Genomic DNA, 25,713 nt, shown 5'->3' on the forward strand with positions numbered 1-25,713 from the left:
AGGAAACGATCTTCATGTGACATGAAGCAAAAGGATTGAAGCGCTGTTGGGCTGCCAACGCGCTCCGTAAGCGATTCTATCTCCTCCTGCTCTGCAGCTCGGCGCTCATCTGGGAACAGTTTGAGCGGCTGTGATCTCCAGGCTGCCATTATCACCAAACCGCAGCCGCCGTCTTTGAGGTGGTCTGCTGCTCGCTTTGATGTGTGCAGAGGAGAGTGAAAGTAGAACAATGAAAAATTACACAGATCCACAGGAAGTGAGAGACAATTTATTTAAGCATGATGAAGTGCTTCAATTTTGCACAATATGTTGTAGGTCGAAACTATTAAACGCTTTAATTGTGATTAATCGGTTATTGAAATAATCGTAAACTAATTTAGTAATTGATTAATTGAACAGACTTTAAATAAAACAGCCGTTTGCTGAAAGAATAACATACTCAGAGCAATAATCAAGCCAAAAACGATCAATATACACACTAAACACTTCTTGTCTGTAAATATGTTCAACCCAGAATTTCTCAAGTGAGAGTTTTACCTTTTTCTGGTTCAAACTTAGCAAAATAAATATACTATTAAGCACCTTTTGTTATCCAGTTACTAATTGGTTAGCAAATTAGTCAATTAATAATTGGAGCTTCTCACATGTTGATGCTAGAGGTATTTCCTTTTAGCTGCAGCTGCATTCTTAGCTACAAATGATCAAGCATTCACTAAAGGAATATTGTATTTTAGGTAATAGATGTTCATTTTCTTACTTAAAAACAGAATTTAATTTAGCTTACTTGCATTAAAGCTTAAGTAGCTAAATGAAAATCTGTAGAATGTGGCAATTTATCCGATTAATCTTCAGAATAATCGATTATTAGAATAATTATTTGCAGCCCTGATATTTTGAGCATTATTTGATCTCCAAGGTTTTATCAAAGTGTTGCTTCAGGTATTTTGTTTCAGAGCATCTTTGTGCAATGAGTGCAGTGAAAGTGATCCTGTGGTTCTGCTGAGGTGTTTAGTGGAGCCAAAGCCTCATTGGACTTTTTACTTTAGCTGAAATCAACTTGTGTCTCTAAACAATAAATGCAAGTTGAAGTTTTTCAGTTTTTAGTGGAATAAACTGCATTGAATTTCCATCATCAGTGATAATACAATAGATTTTTTTTTTACTTTGGAAAAGAGAGATGTAAAGAGTAGCTGTAAAAGCAAATGAGGTGGATTAGAAGTAACAGCTCTTACTGTGAAATATCATCTCTGTCCCTGGATGATGAGCTGATAGCGACTGTCTTCAGTCAGATGCTTCTTAAGACACGCTGCGAGACGGGCTGCTTTTGGAGACCTTTCCACCATCTGCAACTTCTCTTTGAAGATACTTCAATTTTAATTTCCCTTTGTGATACAAAACTGCTATTTAATTAAAAGCATCAGTAAAATAAGTTTTAAAAAAATACATATCACTGTATTTAAAAAACCCGTTTATTACGATAAAAGACGTTCTATACCCCCAGTTTGTAATTTGAAACTTGCTTAATTTTGGGTTTCTGCTTAATGACAGTATTTATAACCCGTCATCGTTTGTGTGTGTCATGAAAATAGACTGTGGGTGTTTGCTGTGAAGTCAGTGTCATTCTGTTTGGCTGATTATCACCTTGTGTTTTGATCAGTTTGATGATAGGCAGTCAGAGGATTATAAATATAAAAAGGGATTTTCCACTGCAGTCGAAGTGGAAACCATATACAGTCATGCATGTCTCTCAGGTATTGTTTCCTGTCTTCCCATGATCAGACTGCACCCAGACACGCCTTGCTTTGTCATCATTGTAGCCCTGCAACAAATGCAGAACTATGATGCATCATGTAATTTAAAGCTGCTCTTTTACTTCCTCTGCAACACAATCTGGATGCAATCACAGGCTGCGAAGCCTCTGGCCTTGTTTAGTTAGAAGCTAAGGTGAGATTATTATAATAAGAAATAAGCTTTTTCTACAGCTGATGATGGCTGAAATGGGTCACACCTTGTAAAACCTGATGAGTTAGTTTGATGTGAATTTCATTGCAGTTTCTCTCTATAAGAGCTGGACATGTTTAACATGGACGGCTCCCTAGCTTCTTACTATAGCAAAGTAATCTGGTAAACAGCACGATCATACAAAAACAGCAACAAAGAATCTGAATAAAACATTTCTAGATTTGCCAAGCAGGGAAGGATGATGAATCGATTTTATTAACTTAATGAAGTTTTTGTTTTTTCACCAATGCAGTCCATGGTTCAGAGTGATGTCAGCTCCCACGGCGGCCATCTTGTTTGGCAAGCGTGTTTTACAGCTTCTGTCTTTTTGGACTTTGAGTTCAAGTCAACTCTACAACAGAGTATTAGGGCCTGCCTGATCAGGATAAATTGTTTATCCAGAGCAGAACGTTGAAAAGATTGTGAAAAAGTCTGAGTCTGTTTTTAAACCACAATTTTTTTATTTTTCATGTAAGCGTTCTCATAGACTTAAGATTTCACAACTTTATTCTCATCATATGAGTTTTTATTCTTGTAATTAAAAGAAAAAAAATGTAGGCAGGCCCTAATATTTTATATAGTACAGTTGATTTATTCAAAGTCCAAATAAGTAGAAGGTGTAAAACATGCTTGTCAAACAAGATGGCCGCCCTCGGCCCAAATCAATTTATCATCCGGCCTTATCTCATCTATTCATTTTGCATCAAATAATAAAGACTGACTCACTCAGCGTGGAAATGACTCAAACATTATAGCTACAGAAGCCCAACCTTTCCTCATTTATGGAAAAAAACAAAACGTATGGATGAAGTAAAGCAGGAGAACATTTCAGATCTTGTGCAACAGCAGAAACATTCCAGCTCAGGTGTCGATAAATTACAGCTGACGGTGTCGTAATGTTACCCTCCCACCGTCCTTCAGGCTAAACTCGACGTGTTTTCAGAAAATAACCGCACACGTCATAAAAGCAACCCTTCCTGTAGGAGTCTGGCAGCTCAGGGTTTATTTAGTAACCGAGATGACAGATAACACCGATGGTTACTGTGTTGCTTCACTCTGCTGTGAACTTTGCTGCCAGTGCTCTCCATTACAGCTGCTGTTTGTTTGCTGTACCTTTCATTGCTTGACCTTGTTTAGAGCATGTTTAGTCTTTTAATGGCGCCCAAACACTTTAACCAGCTCACTAAAAGGTAAATTATAGTCAATTTGTTTAGGATTTTCTTTAAAAAACAAACAAAAAAACAACCATTCTCAGACACTTTACTATGCAATCCTGGAGTTTACTTTAAAAATGCAGACTAAAACAAAATAATAAACCAGAAGAAGGACAACCAGTCTGCGTTATTGCTGCCTCGCTGTCTGAAAACGCACAACTTTTTCTACTCTATCTTCCTCCAAGGTCGGAACCATGAAGTTTCATAATCTTTGCCAGCAAATACTTACTCACACACACATACACCTCAGTGTTTGAGTGTGTTGCACAATATTCAAGTTAACAAATCTGCTGCAAATAGCAGCAGAATTAGCACATCAACTGGAACCCTGGTGTGGTTGTATACATCTGTTTCTTTGGAAAGGTTGGCTGTAAAGAAAGATAATGAGGCCGTTTCTCAGCAGTTTTTTCATTTTTCTTTTACGGTATTTGATAAACACTGAAATTGTTTTGTGGTGGAAATGTTTTTATTGAATGTGAAGCTTGGAAGGAGCCGTTTCGTTGTAATTTTATGGGATTTTCTTGTTCTTTTCTCCCTGCTGGTTTGCAGTGGATGAACCCATCAGCCTTTTTCTCCTCTTCTTGTGTCATTTTTCATTTTTTGTTCCACATTTTGCAGATCATGTTGTCTCATCTGTCTTTACTTCCCCTTCTCCTCCGTCTGCTGATGTTGGTAATGAACTGAGCTCCATCTTTGGGTGGCCTCTGCAAACACACTTGTTGCGGTTTCATAACAGAGTCCTGAAACAGGCTGGATATTCTGCGTTCTCCGTGTTGTACTGATTGGACCACAGTGGAAAAGTGCAGACGGTTCTGCAGCTCGATGCCGGTGTGGTCCTCATTACTGTGAGAAAATCTGGCTCCGGACTCCTTGTGGTTCAGCAGGTTTAGTCTGCAGGTTTTACTCGCTGGTCTTCAACCACAAACCTCTGTTTTCTCTACAAGGAAATCTGGGTTTTTCTTTTTCTTCTTTAAATTACATCTTTTGATGTTAAACTCGACTTTGTTGTTTGCGACCTTGGCAGAGGAAAGTTTGACTGGTTTGCCTTGTTGGATGCTTACAAAGCTGAGTTTTCATTGGTGAAATTACTCATTAGTGTTTAGATTTCACATGAACGGGCTAATCATCTAAATCCTTACAGATCAGCTTCTTCAAAGCTAAAACAAGTTGTTTGTTTTTCCCACATTGTATTATTTCAGTATCCACCTTGCATTTCAGTGATGTATAAGATATGTAGCTTTACTGGGCTGCAGCTAGCAATTATTTTAGAAATATGACGATTAATCAAATAGAAAAATTTGGCAAATTCCGCAGATTTCTCATTTAATACTTAAGCCTTTTTTACACAATTTTAGAAATGCATTTGAAGATGCAATAAGCAAATACATTCATTTTTAAATGAGGAAATCAACATTTTATTGCCTAAAATGGAATGACATAGCATTCCTTTAATGTATGCTAATCATTTGTAACAAAGGATGCATCTGCAGCTAAAAGAACAGTCTACTAACCTTTTTATTTATATGTTTTTTATTATTAATAACTGGATAGTAAATCGTTTTACTCCTAATGTATTTACTACAGTTTTGACTTAATTACTGCTCTGAATGTGTTTTTTCTGGCAAATCCCCTCTTTTTTTCATCCTGTATGCTACAGTTAATGATTAATTGATTACAAAACTAGTTGATTATTTCAGTAAAGGATTAATCGTGATTAATTTGATTAATCATTTGAGCCCTACCTTCTACAATTAGATTCCTGTAGATCTGATTCTGCTTCATGTCTAATTTGACCTCTTGCTGAACCAGACTGTGAAATTTTTTGTGGGATGTTTTAAAAAAATGTAGTGGCATTAGAGACAAATGTCACAGAAAAATCCCGATTAAAACAAATAATTCTTACATGCTACTCAGTGCAGCCACTTTGTCTGCACCGCTGAAGATTCACTTTCAGTAACATATAAAAGTTTGAAGCTTTTACTTGCTTCAGATTCATAACATTACTATAATATCTTTGAGAGCCTCTAGACCAAACTGTTTTCTCACTTGGACCAAAATTGTAGAATCAAAAAGGCTCAAGGAAAATAAAATAAAAACTAAAACTTCTTTGTTTTTTGTGGTTTTGTTGGGAAGAGATGTTATTCATCATAGAACCAAAACTTGTTTGCTGTATTAAAAGGAAGGCGTCCAGTTTTCACATTCTTTTGGGCTCAGTTGAATTAATTTACTCTGTTATAACTACAGGATTTGGGTCACTTTCTTTCAAAACACTTGCTATATTTAGCCGACTTTAATAAATTAGATAAAAGCAGATTTGGGTGCAGCAAAGTCGGCTTTTCAGTAAAATCATCTGGATCGACGTGGTTTTACGTGTTATAAAAGTAGAATACTCTGTTCTACTTAACACTTTTCACTGTTAGAAAATTATATCTGATTGATAAATCTTAAAAATAACATTTTCCTGTGAATAACACCCCATTTGGGTGTAAAACTTCACAATCAAAGCTATGTGTATGATTTATGTGTCCATTAGTCCCAGAAGGTTCATGTAGAAACAATTTGTCTGTTTCTGTTTGCACCAGAGGAAAGGTGTGAGCCGCACTTTAAAGCACATTGTTGTGCTTTTTCACGGGGCCGTTTGGTCCCATTAGTGCAGGAATGCCAAGAGGAAAGGTGTGGCTTGAATAGACTTCCCCCTTGATTCAACAGGAAGTCGCATGCAGAGGAACAGGCTGCAAGCCAGGAGGGGCAGAGAAATAAATACTAACATAAATAAAAAACAAGTCATAATGGAGTTCATTAATGTATTCACTCCAGATCAGAAAAGTGTTTAAAGGAAGGGTTCTCAAAGTGAGGCGTGAGGGCCATTTGCAGCTTGTAAACTGAATTTGCGCGGCCCGCCAGACCACAATTCAAACATAAATTAGGACAAAACTATGACTTTTAAATTAAAATCTGCTTGATGCAACACAAAGTGACCATCTTTAACATGATTTCTGGTTTCCTTCTGTTGTCATGGTAACTAGACTTGTACTGTAAAGTACTTCTTGCTGTGCTCAAATCTCCTTTTAATTGCTATATTAAAACTTGGCTGAATACAGTAAGTGTTTCCAAATGAGCCACTTTCTGTTGTTGTTGCTGAGAACAGATGAAATATTATTCCAGTTTTCATTTTACAAAGAAAAAACATTTGAAGTTTTAAATCTATGATCCCATTCCTCCAAAAACAATCTGATTACTTTGTTTAATTAAAATAGTTCATGTTAAGATTATTCTTGAGTAGGTTAAAAAAATTTTGGGGGGTCATTTTAGATTTTAAAAATTTTATAATTTTTTGGCATGCAGGTACTTCTGAGCTTGAAAAAGTTTGGACATTCCTGGTCTAAGGAATATTTTCTGTCATTTTAAGAGTCAGATCAACAACATTACATTTTTGTGTTGTAGCAAAACTAATATTTACAGTTTGCTATGTTTTCATTTTAAAAACCACAAGCAAAATGATTTTAAGACTAATTTTAATGACTCAAAATGCCAAATATAACTCTTAACCCCTAAATCAGAAGTGGCTTTTGTTGTTTATTAGAGCTACACAATATGAACGTGTGCAACATTTGTTTAGTTGCAATATTTCATGTGCAATGCATGCAAATTCTTCATGCTAGTAACACTAGCAAAGAGTCAGGGAATGGCACAGAAATACAAAGGGTTTAATTATAATATTGCAATATTCAGCTAAATTGTAGCTGAATCTGTGTGTTTAGTCTTGGCCCAGAAAAGCCCAGACTCCTCCTGTGGTGATGTCACATATTTACAGACAGAAGATGTCAGACGAGCGTGACAGAGGTAAACAGAGGCAGGAGAGCTGCAGGTGTGTGTGAGATAAAAGGCTAAAGAAAGAAAGTCCTACCCCTCTCAGACAAAACTGGTTTTCGTTTTCTGTTCTGCTTTCGGTGTTACAAAGTTCTGCTTTTTTTTTTTTTTTTTTTACTCTGTGCAACAAGTGAATTATAACTCCACCTAGTTAGTCTCTCCTAATCTGAAATGTTTAGTAGCTTGATGAAATGACAAAATCTTTAGAAATAAAACCTTTAGCTTGGTTAAAGTCGAGAGGAGAGACATCTTTTAGATTATAATGATGTGTTTCTTGGCTGCTGCTCCGTCTGTTTAGTGTTGATCTTTCGCCCTGAGTGGGAGGATTCGCTTTGTTCCTGAAAACGGACTATGACCTCATTGTGTTACAGCGCTTCTCCTCTCCTGTTTGTTTAGATCCGGTCGCTCTCGTCCTCCCAGTTCCCTTTTAACTCCATGTGACCACACTGTAAAGGTTCAGCTTTTTTACGTTACAAACACAAGACTCCAGTGAGTTTTATTGGGACTTGGTGTTTTACACCAACCAGTACTTTGCAACGTAGAAGAAAACATTGCAAGTTTTCAAATATTTTCATGACTGTGGTGAAAATTATGAAGTTATGTATTGACCCGATACTTTAACTTTCATTACAGCTGCTAATCTTTTGGGGTAAATCCCAACCAGTTTAACTAGAAACTGAAATTGTCACCTGTTAATCCAGAGTGGATTAAGAACGTCTGTGGAAATGTGCAAACAGAACTTCTTGGTTGCTTTCAACAGCAGCTTTCTTCTTTCTGCTCCTCCATAAAGGGAGTTCAGGATCTGTGCAGCTCCTCCAGAGTTAGCCTGGGCTGACCAGCTTGCACATTTTTGGTTGATATTTACTTGTGGAAAAAAAAATAAAAGCCTAAAATCACATTGTTCACTTCACTATTGTGCATATTTTGTTGGTCTACCACATGAAATGCATTTTAGAGAATTTCAAGGCATTCTATAGGAAATTATCTGACCAGTTAATTAACACTCCTTATTTGGAGGTCAGGTCACATTTTGTACAGTTTTATACTTCCATTTGGGTATCTACTGCTTCTAAAACCAACCCAAACTCTTAAAAGAATTTATTAATTTTTAATTTTAGTGTTGTCTGAAAAATGAGGCATCTCCAAAACCTCCAGAATGTAATGTCACAAATCAGCAGACACCGTTACCTAGCAGCCCATTGAAACTCCAGCACGTTTGTCAGCTAGTTTTACTGCTGTACAATGGCTGCTGGAAAAGACAAGTGTTTTGTTGTTGACTTAACACTTGCTGCGTTCTTGTTGGTTGTGCAGGACACTCCTCTTCTGCTTTTCAAAGACGAACAATTGTGTAATTGACACAAAATACATTAACTTTTTAACAAAACAACGGCTAGCCGTTTTTTTTTTTTTTAAAGCACTTGGGTTGATTTTAGAAGCAGTAGAGACTCAAATGAATAATTAACGGTGGAAGTATAAAACATGTCAAATGTGAATTTTGCGTAATAGAGCCCCTTTAAGTCGCCCTCATTCCTCCACTATAATAAGCTGGCATGAAGGTCCAACTGCTTAGCTGCTTGTTGAACTTTCCCTTTCCTCACGAGGCGGATAATCTGCTTTACCTGCCACTTCCTGGTGATGAGATTTGTCTCGTTAGAGCGTCACAGCTTAGAGGTGAGATTAAACCATGAAGGGAAAAACTAAACAGTTTGACCAGACAGATTTAGAATCAGTGAAGAAATCTTTAAAGCTGATTGAACTTATTCCGACTCTGGTTCTATTGTTAAACATCTGATGGAGATGCGTTGATGTCTTCATGTCTGCCTTCCTTCTTTAATCCCGACGAGTCGCTGACTAGATTTGATTAAATATTCAACTTTTTAGAAATATTGTTTGTGTTTTTGATGAGTGTTATTGCAGCATTCAGTGGTTTTGAGTCATAAAAAGAATAGATTAAAAGTTTTCCACAATTTTTTTAGTATTTCAAGCTCTTAAGCAGAATATAAGACTTGAATAAGACAAGCTTGTTTTTAAAAAAGTTAATTACCGTATTTTCTGGAGTATAAGTCAGACATTTTTTGCATACTTTCACTACAACTTATAGTCCATAGTGACTTTTATGTGTTCTTTTGCTGGTTATAACCTGAAAAACATAGTACTTAAACATTGAAGACCTATAAATAATTTAGGTTATCCAAATTGACCCGTTTGTGTATTTTTATGCAATATTTGTATATTTGGTTTCAGTTGCAAACGTATACAATCATGAATAAGTTTGAAAAGGTTTTACTGTACTACTGATCAGGTCTGAAACAATAATTTAGGTTTGTCAAAAATTATTTCATGCATTGATTATTCTAATATTCTATTTGTTTTTTAATGAATAATTAACGGTGGAGTAAATCGCTGCTGCAGCTTTTTGTAGCTCACAGTCATATCTTCTGAGTGCGTCACTCAAAAGAATTGTATATGTTGCGATACAAGCTAGACTAAAGTTAGTTTGTCTCATTGCATTTTTTAGATTTCTCAGTTTAAATTGTTTTAATGTTTTTAAAGAGACTGGCATTCCTGTTGTCTCTCAGAGCCATAAACCTTTTGGCTCATTGCACTTGTTGCATTGGCACCTCAGGTCTTCCTGCAGCATTGTGTGTGTTTTCCATATAAGGGTGTACGTGCTTCGGAGGCTCACTGGATTCTGCAGTGTGTGTGTGTGTGTGTGTGTGTGTGTGTGTGTGTGTGTGTGTGTGGTTTTTAATAGATGCAGAGGGGAGCTGCACTATGCCCATTTATGCACAGGATACACCAGGGAAAGATAAAGAGTTTGCACTGGGATTTACATGCTGTTGGTCTCTTTGAATGATTTTATTGAGTTTTAAATGTTTGAGTTTGTTGATTTTCAGGCCTAAAACCCCCTACTGGTTAAAAGAAATGAAGCAGTTAAACTCCATATGCGTGTTATTACCTAATTCTAAGGACTCCAGCCAATTTCTATCAACATTGCGCTCAGTCAGTTAATTGCTTTTAAAGAGTCATATCCCCATTTACACTCCAAAAGTTCAAAACAAAATAAATAGACTTATTTTTCATTAGGATTTATTGATGCTGAAGTTTTAGTGGCACTTTATGACATGTTTTTATGAATATCTGAGCTCTTTGGAGTCATGTTGGCTATGTAATAAAACATTTAATTACCTCTGAGGTCAGAGTGCTGCGTATTTACAACTACAGCACAGTCGCCTGCTACATGTGACCAGTTATGTTTTGTGTTTTTTGAGTCACTGACTACATCTGTGTCTGGTTTGAAAGTGATCTTTTAACCAAACTAAAGCCATTTTTAGGCTTGTGTTTATTTCCAGTCATATTCCTGTGAACATGCTAAAATTAGCCGCCAGTCTTCTAGCATGGGGCTGATTTTTTAAGAGATTTTGGTCATGGGTTGACCCTGAAGCAGAAAGGCCTTTCACATGTTGCCTCTAATGCAAGAAAAACTCAAATGACTCGTATTGAGTTGTCCATGTGCCTTGTTATTGTTGTCTGAATGGATTGATTTGGTATATTTCTACACTTGGCGGCTCACGTTTTCGTTTTATTTCCCGTCTCTTGAAGGATGTGGAGAAGGAACGAGAAGTACGGACGGAGTTCAGCAGGGAGGAAATCCAGCAGAAAATTGACCAGTACAACTCTCTGACCAGAGACTACCTTAAAATGACGCTGGTGAGTGGATACCGTACCGTATGACGCTAAACATGAAGAATGTTTCTCATTTTATCTTAACATGTTATCCTGTGTGAAGAGAGTTAAAGCTGCCCTTTGTCTTTGTGTATTAAAAATAGCAGGGATGCACCATGTACCAGTTCAATAAAGAAAAACAGTTCTAAATTTACTTAAAACATTTCTTTTTTTAAAAAACACAGACATAATGTACTAAATTACAATTATTTTTTAATAACTCTTCACCTTTGTAGCATACTTAAATACACCAATAGCTTCTCAAGCTTGATCAAACATGAAAAAACAACAACTTTAGGAATATAACAGCTGATGTAAAATAAATAACCAGCACTCCAAAAATATAGAAAGGTTTTCATGAGAGGCATTTTGAATTTTTTCTTCCATTTGGGTCTCGGCTGCTTCTAAAATCAGCCAAAATGATAAAAAAAAACCACCTAGCTGTATTTTAGCAACAAGTTAATGTTTTTTGGTGTCTGGAAAATGAAACGTTTCAAAAACTCTCAAAAGTAATGTCACATTCCATAGGAATTGTGCTGTTACCTAGCAACCCCAGCCAAGCCCAGCCTGTTACCTAGCAACGCCAGTGGAACACAAGCATGTTTGGTCAGTTGGTTTCATGGGTGCTGGATAAGACGAGCGTTTTATCGTTCAAAATCTCATTATCTAAGAACGATTTTCTGTAAAAATTGTAATGAACATGTTTTATATGGGCCATAGATTGATCCCAACCTGTTCAAGGAGTTGAATTAGTGCTGAAAACTTTTAATTCTGCTGCTAAACGGCGCTGTGTTTTGATTCAGCAGATGTGGATTGTGCAGGAGGTTACAACAGTTCACACTCGAGGTTCCAGGTTGTTGCTGGTATTTCAGTGTTAAGGCCGGTTCCCTCCTGCTCCCTGCATTCCCGAACACTCACATCAGACCGTGATGTTATTCCTGCTATTGTTCTCCCCTACAGTGTTTCCCTTGGCACTGACAGATGTGTTTGAAGTTCACTGCTAAAATGGTGGTGCTAAACTTTTATAAGGAGTTTTGCCTCAGGCTTCTGTGAAGTAAAACATTTGGATTTCAGATTAAATATTGTAGCTGCATGGAATAAAAAGACTATAAAAGTTGTTTTCAGATTTTTTTTCAGTGGAAGTGCAGTGATTTGCATTTTTTTCTAACTACGGCTGAAAGCATTAATTGGATTAATTGTGATTAATCGATTATTGAAATAATAAGTAACCAATTTACCAATTGATTATCATTAACTGCAGTATACAGACTCAAAATCCCAGAAATATTCAGAGCAGTAACTGAGACAAAACTGTACAAAATGTACGCTTTGCATTTAAGATATCAACGCCTTTGTCTGTAAATGTTTTAACCAATAGAAATCACTGAAAGAATGCCACATTGTTGAATTTTAGGCAATAAAATGTTTTTCTTATTAAAAAAAAAATTAGTTTATTTATCTGACTTTTTTGAAGTATTTTAATATTATATTTTAAAAAAAGTTTGAGGTTAAATGAAAATTTGCTGAATTTGCTTATTATTTTTATCCGATTAATCGTCAGAACAAACAATATAATTATTGGTTATTAGAATAATTATTAGTTGCAGCCCCATTTCTAATGATTTGGACAGAAAACCGGCAGATCCTCACGGTTTGAGCTCCTTGCTTCCTGGAAATGTTGAGGCTAAAATAAACGACTCGGACCGGATTCTTTCCACTCCCGTAACAAAATATTCACCGACACCAGAGCGGTTTGCTGCCACACCTTATTTTGTCTTTGCTCTTTTTTTCTGATTTTTATCTCTACTCCTGTTTTGTCTTGGATGGCAAACCCCCGAGACTCGCGCCTGCAGCTTTGAGCTGACGTTGTAACTGTCCGTCTTTCAGAACCCTACTGGTGTGTTCACTGGTTTCGTCAAGGTCATGATGGATCTGAGGCGGCCGGTGACGGTGCGCGGAGGTCAGAGGGCAGCGGGAGGAGCCACGATGGGGGAGGCTTTCTATCTACCGCGAGGAGTCATCAACACTCTCCACATCAGCTCCGAAAACACGGTCAAGCAGGTGGGGAATGCACACAGATGCACTTTTCAGCTCACAGCCACCTGGGAAAATTAATGAGGATCTGATGACACATGAGGTGAAGTCAAGGTCAGAGAGACAAAACAGAAAGTTTAGTCCAAATGAAAGGCAGCAAAACTCTAAACTCCAAACTCTATAGATCTGATAATTCGGTGCTCAAGTTAAGGTCTGGGGGCCATTTGTGGCTCCTGGACTGATTTCTTGCGGCCTTCTAACCACAATTCAAGAATAAATTTAATACTAATAAACTGTAGGGCTGTTCACTTGGGAAGTTTCTGAATCACCAATTAATAATTTTATATCAAAAGGTGCATTAATAGGAATTTTTTACAGTTATTTAAACCAAGTAAAGCTAAAAAAACACTTGAGTTTTTGGTAAAACGTATTTACAGACTAAGACTTTTCCTTATTTTATATGCAAAATGAATTTTTTAAATAATCGATTATGCTGACGATTAATTGATTAAACTGATTAAAAATTAACATATTCTTCAATTTTCTTTACATAATCTCTTAAACCTTTTTGTGCAGTTCTAGAAATATATTAAGAGACTAATAAACAAATAATTAAATTCTCTTTTTAAATAAGAAGATAAACATTTTATGCCTGAAATGCAACAGGCATAAAATGTTTATCTTTTTATAAACATTATAAAAACCCTAATCCTAACCCTAACCCTTTCCTTTAGTGAATTTGAACCAAGTGAAGCTAAAATTACATAACTTGAGGAGTTTTGGGTAAAACATATGTAGAGATAAAGGATTCATTTTTTATTTTAAATGCAAAATGTATATAGTTTTTGTAAAGTTTTCACTTAACACACTCAGAGCAGCAATTATTTCAGCAAATTGCCTTTTTTGAGTCTTTTAGCAATTAATCAATTACTAAATTAATTCACAATTATGTCAATAATTGATTAATCACGATTAATTGTTTCAGCTCTAACGCAACGCGGCGAATAATTATGAATTGAAAAAAATATTTTAATACTCTTTATAGGAAATAAAAATCTGAAAAGTGTGGCGTGTAACTGTTTAAGCCCCCTTGACTTAATATGTTGCATATATTTATATATTTTAATATATTAAGCTAGTAAAATCTGGACAGTTGAGTCTGGTGCATTTTAAGATGGAAAATATTTAGGAGGGTTTCCCAAAATAAATCCACAATTTCACCTAAAGTTGTAAAATCGTTGTAGTTTAGTAAAGTGTTTGAGTAACGTTTTGTGTTTGTGCGTTCAGGTGATCATGGCGCTGCTGAACAAGTTCACGGTGGCAGACAACCCGGCCAAGTACGCGCTTTACAAGCGTTGCCGTAGAGACGAGCAGGGTGAGTCTTCCTCACCGTTTCGCAGATGCAGTTTCATGCCGATCATGCCGGGCGCAGTATCAGATGCTTGAGCTGTGATGTGTGGAGGCCTCGCCCTCGAGTTGAATACCACAGGGTTCACTCAACTACGACAACACACCAGGGATACCCAGGAATACACACACAAACACACACACACACACACGGTGTAGGATTTCACCTCTGTTTGAGTCTAGTTAACAGCTCAGACTGAGGAGACACTTTATCACCCACAAACCTCCAATATGAGCTTTCAGATGTTTATCTTCAAAGTTATTTATCAGTAGAATATTTATAAGCATTTGTGGAGTTTCTTTTATGCCACTCCTGGTTTGGTTTACAATAATTACGGGAGTGAAGCCGTGTCTGCTAATTAAAGGCCGTGTCTAGACAGATATGCATGTAAAATTTAAAGGCTTCAATTTGACTTTTAATTAGAAAGTAAAAATTTTTACTGAGTTGTGGGCATGAGATGGAAGAATGTTTTAGGAAGGAATGTTTTGAATTTTTATACATTGGTTGTCAGTGTTTGCTTAATCTATATTTTCCCTCACTGTCTGGTGTCAAATCAAGCTAAATTTCTATTTTAGGATAATTTTTAAACTATGAATTGAGTTAAACGTTTTGAATTCCCTTCTACCATCATCTCTCAATAATTTTATGTAATTTTGATCCATTCCTCCTGACAGAATCGGTGTAACTGGGTCGGGTAACCCAGCTTTTTTTAATTGAACAAATCAAAATACACTGTAAAAACACCATATCCTACCAAGTATTTTTCTAGCTTCTAGTGCAAATATCTCAGTACACTTAAAACAAGACAAAACTAACTTAAAAGTAACTTTTCAAAAGGAAATAAAAGCTTGTTTTACGGAAAGAGTACCTTAATATTGATATAAAAAGTACTAGTTCCTTTGGAGGATTATTTTACTTTCAACATGGGGAAAAGTGTTGTTCTAACCCAAATAATCTGCAGATGAAACTAGAACTTTTTCATCAAAATTAAGGAATTATTTACTTAAATTAAGGTCATATATCTTGCTTAAATGTTACTTGTAAGCTTGTTTTGTCTTATTTCAACTAATCTAAGATATTTGCAGTAGAAACTAGGGAAACATAATTTTAAGATTTTTTTGTTTTTGCAGTGTGGCACCTTTAGGCATCTGTAAGATGTAAATTTTACTTGAGCCAGAACTGATGTCTAATATCTTGGTTTATTTCTGTTTGTTTTCCCAAGATGTCACACAATGAGGCATTATGTTTGAAGTTCTGCCATTAAATAAATCCGGAGGCGTGGCTCCAATTAACCCTGATGTTGTGAATCAGAAGCTTTAAAAGAAATTACATCATCACGTTTTTTAAAAACAACCTTTAAATGTCATTTTGCTGTATTTAAGCTTCTGAATTCCAAGAAATTAACCAATTGTTTTAGGAATTAGCAAACAGGAATGATTCAGGGTTTCAACATTTCAGCTGGATGTTGAACTTTGTCCCCGTTTTCTCATAGAGTTGGTGGTTGTTAAAGTGCCACACCCATCCAGGTGTGTTTATACCGCAGCACCTGTATGGATGTGTGTTGATGTTTACCCCCCCGATGTGTGTTGCAGTGTATGTGTGCAAGCTGGCGGACGTTGAGAAGCCGCTGTTCCTTCGCCTGGTGGCCGGACCCGACCTCGACACGCTCAGCTTCGTTCTGAGAGAACAACAGACCGGAGAAGTTATGGTGCGACCAGCTGGACTCTTCCCAAATCTGTTCCCACTTTGTTTTCCTGTTCTTCCCAGTCGTCTTCTGTGTTCTTTCCTGTTTTTCTTTCATTTCAACCTTAAAAGGGACCTGTTAGGGTTTTTTATATTTCTATTTGGGTGTCAACTGCTTCTAAAAACAACCCCAGCGCTTAAAAAATATATATTCTAGCTTTTGTAGAGGGCAAAAAGTTGATGTTCTTTGGTGTCTGGAAAATAAGCCATTTCAAAAACCTCACATTTGTTAAGTCGCATTCCATGGGCACTTCATTGTTACGTAGCAACCCCAGGCAAGCTCAGCCTGTTACCTAGCAAGCCAAGCTGAACTCCAGCATGTTTGGTCAGCTGGTTTTCTCCTGGTGGCTGTACAATGCCTGCTGGAAGAGTTATCAGAAACCACTTTCTGTATGATTGCTGGTTGTGCAGGAGGCTCTACTTCTGCTTTTCAAAGATGTACGGTTTTCTGCAGCCAGTTTTACGTGCGGGTATAAACGTTGCGTTTGGGGGGGCGTGGCCAGAAGTAGCTTATTATGATTTAAAGTGACAAGACGCCCTAAAACGGCAGAACTGAGCAGAGTAAAATCTCATCATCTAAGAATAATGTACAAAAAAATTTTTGTATCGCCCATAGACCTATCCTGACCTGTTCAAGTAAGAACAATAGGTCACCTTTAAAAAACGTGTACGCTACACTTTTCAGATTTTCATAACCTTCCTTTTTCTTAGTTCTCCACGTCTTTGTTGTTGTCCATCACATAAAATCACTTTGAAACACTTTGAGTCTTTGCAGCGTTAGAAACATAAACGTCTGTATTTTCCTCTCTAGTGGGACGCCTTCTCCATCCCAGAGCTGCGAAACTTTCTCCGGATACTTGACAAAGAAGAGCAGGAGCAGAAGGAGGCGATAATTCGCCGCTATGAGGTCTGCCGCCAGAGACTGCAGGAGGCCATGATGGCGGTCGGATCGCCTTCGTAGAGGATTCGCCCTCCTACAAACCAAACGGACGTTGTTTTTCTGTTGTTAATCTCCTCGGAGGTGAACGTGTTGGTGGAGGGACGGCTGTGAACACGGAAGGAAGCAGCACCTGGACGGAGGGATGGTTTGGATAAAAGACATGAAGAACAAATAAGAAAATAAATGAACTTTTAGACTTCCTTCACTCGCCAAAGATCCATTCACGTGCCACATTATTTCCTCTCAACCATCCCTCGTTCTTTTTTCTTCTGCTGTCACATAATTTATCTTGATTCCTTTTTGTTTCTTTCACTTTTTTTAACTAGTGAAAGACTTGAGGCTGTATTTTTTTTTAATTTAATGCCTTTGTCTTAAAGGTTTGTAAATATTTTTTCTTAATTTATATGGGCAAAGCTTTATTTTTTTTCTCCTTTTTTTTTAAAAAAGCGAGTCTTATTTTGTTTCGTTTCGAGGAGGAGACAGACGTGTTTTTGACACAGACAGAGAATAGTTTATCAGGGCTTTTACTAGCTGATGAGTGAATCAGATGCGTGTAATTAAACAAAAACTGAGAAATGAGAAGGGTAAACTGGATGTAGGGATGTAGTTGGAAATGGAGAAGTATTTCTACAGAAAAAGTAGCTTTTTACAAAAAGTATGGAGTCCCAGATGTGCCAAACTCAAAAAACTTATATATTTATTTTACCTAAAGAAGTGGTTTATATTAAATATCTTAAATTGCTTTTATGTTTTATTATTTTTAAAGAAATAAAAAAATACAAGATCCACATGTTAATATAAAATATTTGAATTTTTTTTGTTACATTTGTTTTTTTTTAGTATAATATTATGTTTGTCATTTTTGTCTTTTTCTTTGAATTTCGGCATGACGGTAGAGTCTGACCACTTCTTAAAAACATTAATTTTCGTATATAATTTAGTTAGCTGTAATATTAAGATAAGTCATCACTATCAATGATTATTAAATATTTTGTTTAAGGAGAAATCATTGTTTTTCTATTTATTTTTAGCATATTTTTTTTAGAAAACAAACTGAAAAGTTATGGAATATAAGTATGTTTTGCTCAGAACCTTATCACTTCTTTGACTTGTTATACTTACCGCTTATAGTTTTAGATTTTGAAATATTAGTGATACATTACGGGTTCATATTTGAAACCTTATGAAATGTAATTGAGTCAGTTTTTTTTAACATTGATTTTGGCACATTTTGGTCTCCATAACCAGACGCTTCAAACATATGGAAGCACATTGCTGCCTTTGCAAAGCAAAATATTGTGTGCTTTGTGCAAATTGTGAGTGGTTAAGTCTTAATTTTAACTTTCAGATTCCTACTTTTGATGTTTTGTCACAAAATTATGACATCAAATATGGTTAAGTGTTGATTATAATCTTCACTTTTAACATAATTATAGGATATAAAGTAAAAATTGCGAGCTTTAGTTATAATATTGAGTTTTACAGCTGGAAACTCATAATTATGACATAATTGAGGTTCATTTTTATTATTTTAACATTTAAAGTCGTAAACTTTATTTACAGTAAATATGCCATTTTATTTCTTTGCACTGACAGGAATGGGCCTCCAAACTGGTACAGCTAAATCTAAGCACGGGGTACTGATTGTAAAGATATTTTAGCAGAAAATGTTATATTCTTATCAAGTTAGATTTAGTAGAAATATTTTTCAGTGATATTAGGAAAATCTAGTTTGTGCAGGAAAAAGATGCAAATAGTTTCTGGAAGTCGACTGAGTGAGTTTGAGGAAGTAGGAACGAAATATGAAATGTTTACAAGGAAGAAAACATAAGGTTGTGGTAAATGTCAAGTTGAAATGTCCAGCTTTGACCTCCTTTTATCAAGCTGAGATACTCCAGAGAGAAACAGGAAGTGAGGATGGGAAAAACAATCCTAAGAAAAAGAAGGTGCGAAAAGTTTTACCGAGATGTTTTATTGTAAGAATTATCCACTTTTGGGAGCTTTTTGTTTGAATTTATTAAAAAAAAACACACACACACACAATCAGTCTTTAAAGGAGTATGAAGACAATCATAAGGATTTATGATAGCTGATGTTTTTTCTCTGCTGATGCTGAATGACGTCACGCTGATGGTGCTGCAGGGAATGCTGTACAATGACGCCCTCTGGCGGCCATTTACCGCAACTATTTTCTTAAATCTGTGTCAAACATGCATTGCTCATCTGATAGATTTATTCTTTCTGCTGTTTTTTGTCTTTTTTGTTATAACCAAAGATATTTTTGTGTTGTTGCCAGGAGCAAAATGATACCAGAGGCCTCTTCCCAATTCAGGGAACGATTTATAACATTTAGAGTTTTATTTAAAGGGTAAATTAACCCTGATTTATTCTTATATCAAACACTGGGTTTAGTTTATGGAAGGAGAAAGGGGCTTTAGGAATTTGAATCTTTTCTGTAACTGAATAATTGTGAAAGTGAATCAGAGAAATAGTTGTTTTTACCAGTTAAAACATCATCTAGAGCAGGGGTGCCCAAAGTCGGTCCTCGAGGGCCGGCATCCTGCATGTTTTAGTTCTCTCCCTAGTTTAACACACCTGGATTAAATGATGGCTCGTTAGAAGGCCTAGAAGGAACATTGACAAGACGAAAAGGTTGTTACTTCACCAGGGCAGAGAACTAAAACGTGCAGGATGCCGGCCCTCGAGGACCGACTTTGGACACCCCTGATCTAGAGGGAAAATAAATGCATAAATCGGTCATTACTTTCTAAGTTTTTCTAATTAGCAGTTTTGAAAGATAAATAGGTTCTAAAATACTATTTCTTGTCAAGACAAAGTGGTATTTTTGCCCCTTTTTTGCCTCCATATTCTTCAATTGAAAATGATGTGAAAGTCTGCATGGAATAAAAAAATTTAAATTTATTGGGTTTTTTGTGTTTCTTATAATTTTTTTCAAGCTGTTACCATTTATCACTCAATTTCCTAACTACTTCATCAAAAATTAGTGAAAACACGAAACCAAACCTCCAAAGTTATATTTTCTCCTCATATTACAAGTGAAATTTGTTAAAAACACATAATTCAAAAGGAGGGAGTCTACAAAATGTTAATTTAACCCTAATCCTTTTTAGTACATGTACGAGTCCAGTAGATGCATTGCAGCACTATGCCTCCATCTAGCGGTCAGTTATGCGCCATTAACCTTAATTTTCCATTATATATATATATATATATATAATCAAGGAGTACTTGTTCGTGTTATATTGAAAATACTATATGCTTAATTTAGAATGTATTTGAGTGCAAATAAATATTTTCAACTTCTGCAAATGCATGGTACTCCTTCAGCCACTAGAGGGCGATACAGTTAAATGCTTAGCCTCATCTGAAGATAAAAAAAAATCCCATCTTTATGAAATACATTTAGGATGAAAGAATAAAATAAGCCATAATGTTAAGATGTTGCTGATGTTTTTATGGGATATTTAAATTAAAATCCTTGCACTTTACTGTGACGCAGGCTGACTTCCGCTGACAGGTATGGCGAACGGTGATTATGGGATTAAATTAAGTTATTTTAGTGGGGCAGAGAAACGGAAGAAGACGAAAGAAAGCCAAAGATAAAGGTAAGACGTTTGTTTGTAACTTGGACACTTCCAAACCCTCAAATTTGAAGAAGTTTACAGAATGTTAAATCATAAATTTGTCCTGGTAGCTTGCTAAGCTAAAAGCTAGCTGGTTTGGTTTAAACAGAGTTTTAGTGTTTTAAGTAAGCTAAAATAAAAATGACACGCAGTGGTTGAATCCACCAGTTGAAGTATTTTCACCTAACAATACTTCAGGATTACATCAGGTCAATTTATTGAGTTTAGTTTGTGTTTTATAAGTATTTTAAGTGCTAGAGGTAATTTTATTTAGCAATCAATGTACGGAAGAAGATTAGGGCCTCCAAAAAAAGCCATAATGTTATCAATTTTGACAATTTTAAGATTAAAGTCAGAATTCTGAGATTACTAATGACATAAAAATATCAACATTTTGAGATTAAAGTAATGAGAAAAAAGTAAGAATTCTGAAATTGTCAGTTTTTTTGGCTCTAATTTTCTTTTTCCTTAAGACTTTTATTGTTTTGCTACTTCCGTCCTATCAAGAGTGGATCTGTTGCTAATGCTATCGTGTACAGTTAGCTGTAAGCATTAGCTTAAACGGAAACAATAAACTTGAGATTTAGGTTCAGTTGTATTTTTACATAAAACTGTAACCAAATAGTAAAAATCCTAAACTGATCATTTTTATTATTTTGTGCTTCATCTCACAAAATATATTGTGCTAATGCTCACGCTAGCTTTAACATAAAAAGCGGACAAAATGGAGATTAGATTTTTGGCTACCTTTTTATATTTCCATCCTGCACTTAAAATGTGTAATAAACGACATTTTTAGCATCCCTGCCCGTTGAAAAGCTAAAAATTTACATTATCAATGCTGTGATTATAGCCGTTTCATTCTTCTGTCTAAAAATTTGAAAATCTGACTTTTATTTAGAGCAGTCTCTTTCGGAAAAACACTTATTTAAAAAAAAAAAAACAGATGCACATCTAAAACAAGATATTGCATGACTTGCATTTTATTTGACTACTTTTAGAGTTGCTTTTAGAGTTAAAGTTGAGATCTGACTAAAAACATTTAATGCCCTAAAAGCTTGATTCCCACTGACATCATGGAGCTTTTATCCTCTGTTGTTTGACAGAAACCGCTTTAGATCTTTAGACAAAGCCTTATTGTCTTCTCCTTGGTCAAGATTAAAGTCTAACAGTCGGCGTGTTTCTTGCCGTTAAACTTTTGAACCTTAAACAGAGGAAATCTACCTCCTCTATCATGTCTGCATGTGTGTATGTGTGTTTCTAAACACACATTTCAGTTTTAGTGTACTTCATTCCTCTAAGAATCATAAGAATTTAGGAATAATATTTTAAACTTAATTTGTGGCGTTATCTCTGTTTTATTTGATATTCATTTCTTGTTTTATCTACAGTTTTCACGTCATGCCATTGTTTTTTTTTTAAGTTCAAGCAGTTAAAAGGCATGAGATCAAAACTTTAAACTGCTGCTGCACCAGTTACTCAACTAACTCACTCGCTCTTTGGTTACCTAGCAACTCACTCTTTGGTTACCTAGCAACAACCTGTTAATTCCAACTGTTAATTCCAACACATAGCCAGATGTGTTGGAAACCCCCCACATCTGGTTATGCGGGGGTTTCCAAACTTTTTGCAAACAAGTTGTCAGAACCAAGTGGCCATATTTTGTCTAGTTAAAAATGGCAGGTAATTTGATTGCAATTTTTTTGTTATTGTGATTTCTGCTTTGGTTTTTGGAAATGCTGCATGTTTAAATGGCATTACTTGATTTAAGTACTGAAAGGTAAGTAAAAGCAAGTTTATTTTATTTTTTACTTTTTGAGTGTTTCTTTGTTTGTGTGTTGGCTACAATACAAAGGCACTTTGCATTGTAGCCTAACACAATACAATTTTTTATTTGCACTATTTTCTAGTGCAAATATCTTAGTACACTTGAAATAAAACAAAGCTAACTTACAAGAAACATTAAAAAGACAAAAATAAGAGCTTGTTTTAACTTTTTATTCCCATTAAGGTGTCTTGTTCTAATGCCAGATTATTTTACGTACAACTACATCAATATTAAGGAATTGTTGACTTAAAACAAACACCCATATTTTACTGAAAATATGTGGCTCATAAAAGAAAACATATTTTGTGTTGTAGTTCAAATTTGTACCATTATTAAACCTCAATTGGGGGCCATGTTGGATTATTCCAAGGGCTGCAAATGGCCCATGGACCGCACTTTGAACACACCTGGACTAAAATATTTACTCTGCCTACATCCCCCAGAATGCTGTGCGGTTCTGCATCAAAATTCAGTGAAATTATTTAATTTTCTATTATCTATTGGTATTGATCACGTCTGTCGTGACATATATTTCTAATTTCCAATCTGAACGTCATCTGTTGTGTTTTGTTTGATATTTCTGTGACTAAAAATGAGCAGAAATGTAAACAGCGGGTGCAGTTTGTGACCGAGACCAGGAGATGGCGATAATACCTCAAAGCATGGAAAGTTTTCCCTTCAGACCACACACTGTGAACACACTCACACTGGGGGTGGGTTTGAAGAGAAAGCTTAGCTCAGATATTTGAGGGGAATACCAGCAAATGGACTCACTTCCTTTTCTATGCTGCTGTTGCATTTATCTTCTGAGAACAATCCACAAAAAAAATCTGATTTTTGTTCGTTTTATTCCTCCTTTTTTGTAAACTGCTGTTTGAGGAAAAACTCATTAGTCCTGAAATGCTTTAATGTTTCATACATTTGCTGATGTATCACCAGGCAGCAAGTGTACACAGTCAACCACAGAGTATAAATGCTCTCTACAGAGCTGCTGAAGTTTCCCACTTGCTTAGCCAAGAGTCTGGGGACCGTGTGAAATGGTTTCTGTGTGCTGCAGAGTGGAACATGTCTGCACAGTGCCAGAGGCAGCAGGCCCCACGCTTAGTCATCTCTATGCTGTGTTGCTCAGATTGGAGGTATCTTCTCATTTCAGCCTGCAAGAGATGTTTCTTGATCTGAGTCAGCTGTTTTCAAAAGTGTTTCTGGCTTCAGATCTTCGCTGTTCATCTAAGTCTGGAAACCATCCGACCACCGCATATGACCGACGTGCTGCAAACAGTTTTCTGCGCTGTCTTGTAATCTGTCAGAGTGAAAAAGTCTTCCGTCATTCCTCATTTCTTTGAGGGTTGCATTCATGAAGCCTGAGTTAAATGGAGTCTGTAAAAGTGGTTTTGATCAACAGTTTTTCAAGTTTTCTTGAGGTATCTTTTTAGTGCTGGATAATAAATCAATTACAGTATAAATTAAGATAGACACGTGATCAAGATCGGTAAATAAACTGTGTGATGGAAAACTCAGTATTTGGAACATTCACTGAACTCCGATCCAGAACCGCACAGCATTCTGGGAGATTTAGGCAGAGGAAAGAATTTAGCCACTGACTTCTCACAGCTAGCTAAAGGTTTGTGGCATCAACTAACTCACTCATTCTTCGGTTACTTAGCAACTCACTCACTTACTCTTCGGTTACCTAGCAACTCACTCACTCATTCACTCTTTGGTTACCTAGCAACAGCCTGTCAAGTAACTTGCGCAGCAGCAGTTTAATGTTTTGCCACTGTGTCTCACAACTGCTTAAAAATAAAAAAACGGCGAAATTTAAAATTAAATACTAATCAATAATTATCGATATCAACTGATGTGAACCGCTTATATCGTGATAAGTTTTCCTGCCGTATCGTCCAGCTTTAGTTTGACATTTTTAAGTTTTCTTTGGATCTTTCCTTTTTCTTTCCCTTTCTGTCCAGTAGCTAATCATCTCCGGATTTTATAAGCCACATGACTTTGACATAATTATGTACACAAATATTTTATCTTTTCTTTCAAATATTTCATGTATGCCCTATGCAAAAAAATCGACAAATAATTTGGAATTACCCTGCACAAAAAAAAAAATCTATAAGGTCTGCTATGTATTTGCACTGAATAAGAAAAAATATCAACTTCCCAAATACTGCTGGAAAATTCTTTATTTTTCTTATAAAATACTTCAATACCCAAATATTCAATCAGTAACACATTCTTAGAGGTCCTTACCACTTTAACACTTCAGATTTTTAGTCAAAAAACAATTTTCATGTAAGGTGTGTTTGCTTGTCAATGGCAACAACTTTAATTTTCATGCCTTGGATTTAAAAAGAAAAAAATCCCAGTTGAGTTCCAGTTTCTTAAAAATGGCTATGAGAATATTAGATATTTTTTCTACATTAAATATTCATAATAGTATTAATATTATTGGGGTGTCAAATGGATGAAAAAGCATCCAAGGAAACTTTGAAATTTGGGAAATATTAAGAAATAAGAATTTAAACTTTTACACATCACAATTACTTAAAGTTTTTTTTTTTTTTTTGCTAATTCCTTTCAAACAGGAAGCATTTCATCTGGATGAACCATAATGTGGCAGTTGTGGATTTAAACTTTTTAATTATTTATATGACAACATATCAGATGGACGTACTGTGTACATTAAACACTCCCAGCAGGTGCAAACATTTAGATCAGGATGATAAAAAAAAATCCAGCTTTTCCAAATGCTGATTATCACTCACCTTCTGTTTATACTTTAAATTAGCTCCGCCTCATTCAACAACAAAAATACACAAATACTGATTCTTTCTATTGATACTATGCATGCAGAGAAACCCTCCAATTCCCGTAAACGAATGCTTTTGTTGGGAACTGTTGATGTTTAATTCAGCGCCTCAAAGTGGAACTAATGAGACTCTTTCATTTTCTGCTGTGTAGGTTCATTCATGACATGCATCACGTCATTTATTGATTATCTAAATTGGCCTCTAACTAGCTATCAGTGTCTTGGAGTTACAAAGGAATCTTGTAGAGTTAAGTTGAAAATTGAGGAAGCACATTAGCTTTATTTAGATTTTTTCCAACACAATTAATCAAGAAGTTCAGATGGTATGAATAATTTTAAAAGTAGACTGGATTTCAGTCTGCAGTGGGTTGATTTTTCCTCTTTTTGGATTTTGAATCAATTATTTGTAATCTCTATCACTTCAAAAACAGAAAATCTTAATTATTGTTGGTTTAGTTTCTTGTGCATACATCTTCGTACACTTAAAATA

General features: G+C 35.7%; 2 protein-coding genes across 4 annotated transcripts in view; both read left to right on the forward strand.

The window, feature by feature from the left end:
• Positions 1-17,150, forward strand: part of LOC103129390 (ras association domain-containing protein 1-like) — a 52,052-nt gene extending 34,902 nt beyond the window's left edge. Inside the window, exons 3-7 of the mRNA XM_007540459.2 lie at positions 10,689-10,796; positions 12,699-12,872; positions 14,133-14,220; positions 15,846-15,961; positions 16,808-17,150. Of these exons, the coding sequence (XP_007540521.1) occupies positions 10,689-10,796; positions 12,699-12,872; positions 14,133-14,220; positions 15,846-15,961; positions 16,808-16,957 (636 nt within the window). The 3' untranslated portion in view covers positions 16,958-17,150. The remainder of the gene's footprint in view (positions 1-10,688; positions 10,797-12,698; positions 12,873-14,132; positions 14,221-15,845; positions 15,962-16,807) is intronic.
• Positions 17,151-20,400: 3,250 nt separating this feature from the next.
• The window catches only part of LOC103129392 (G1/S-specific cyclin-D2-like), a 62,097-nt gene continuing 56,784 nt past the window's right edge, over positions 20,401-25,713 (forward strand). Inside the window, exon 1 of one of the 3 annotated variants that reach the window (XM_016665030.1) lies at positions 20,401-20,562. The gene's annotated coding sequence lies outside the window, so the exon portion shown is untranslated. The remainder of the gene's footprint in view (positions 20,563-25,713) is intronic. The other 2 variants (XM_016665031.1, XM_007540469.2) reach the window with 2 other exon arrangements.

This window comes from Poecilia formosa, unplaced genomic scaffold, assembly GCF_000485575.1.
Source record: "Poecilia formosa unplaced genomic scaffold, Poecilia_formosa-5.1.2 Scaffold542, whole genome shotgun sequence".
NCBI classification, from domain to species: Eukaryota; Metazoa; Chordata; class Actinopteri; order Cyprinodontiformes; family Poeciliidae; genus Poecilia; species Poecilia formosa.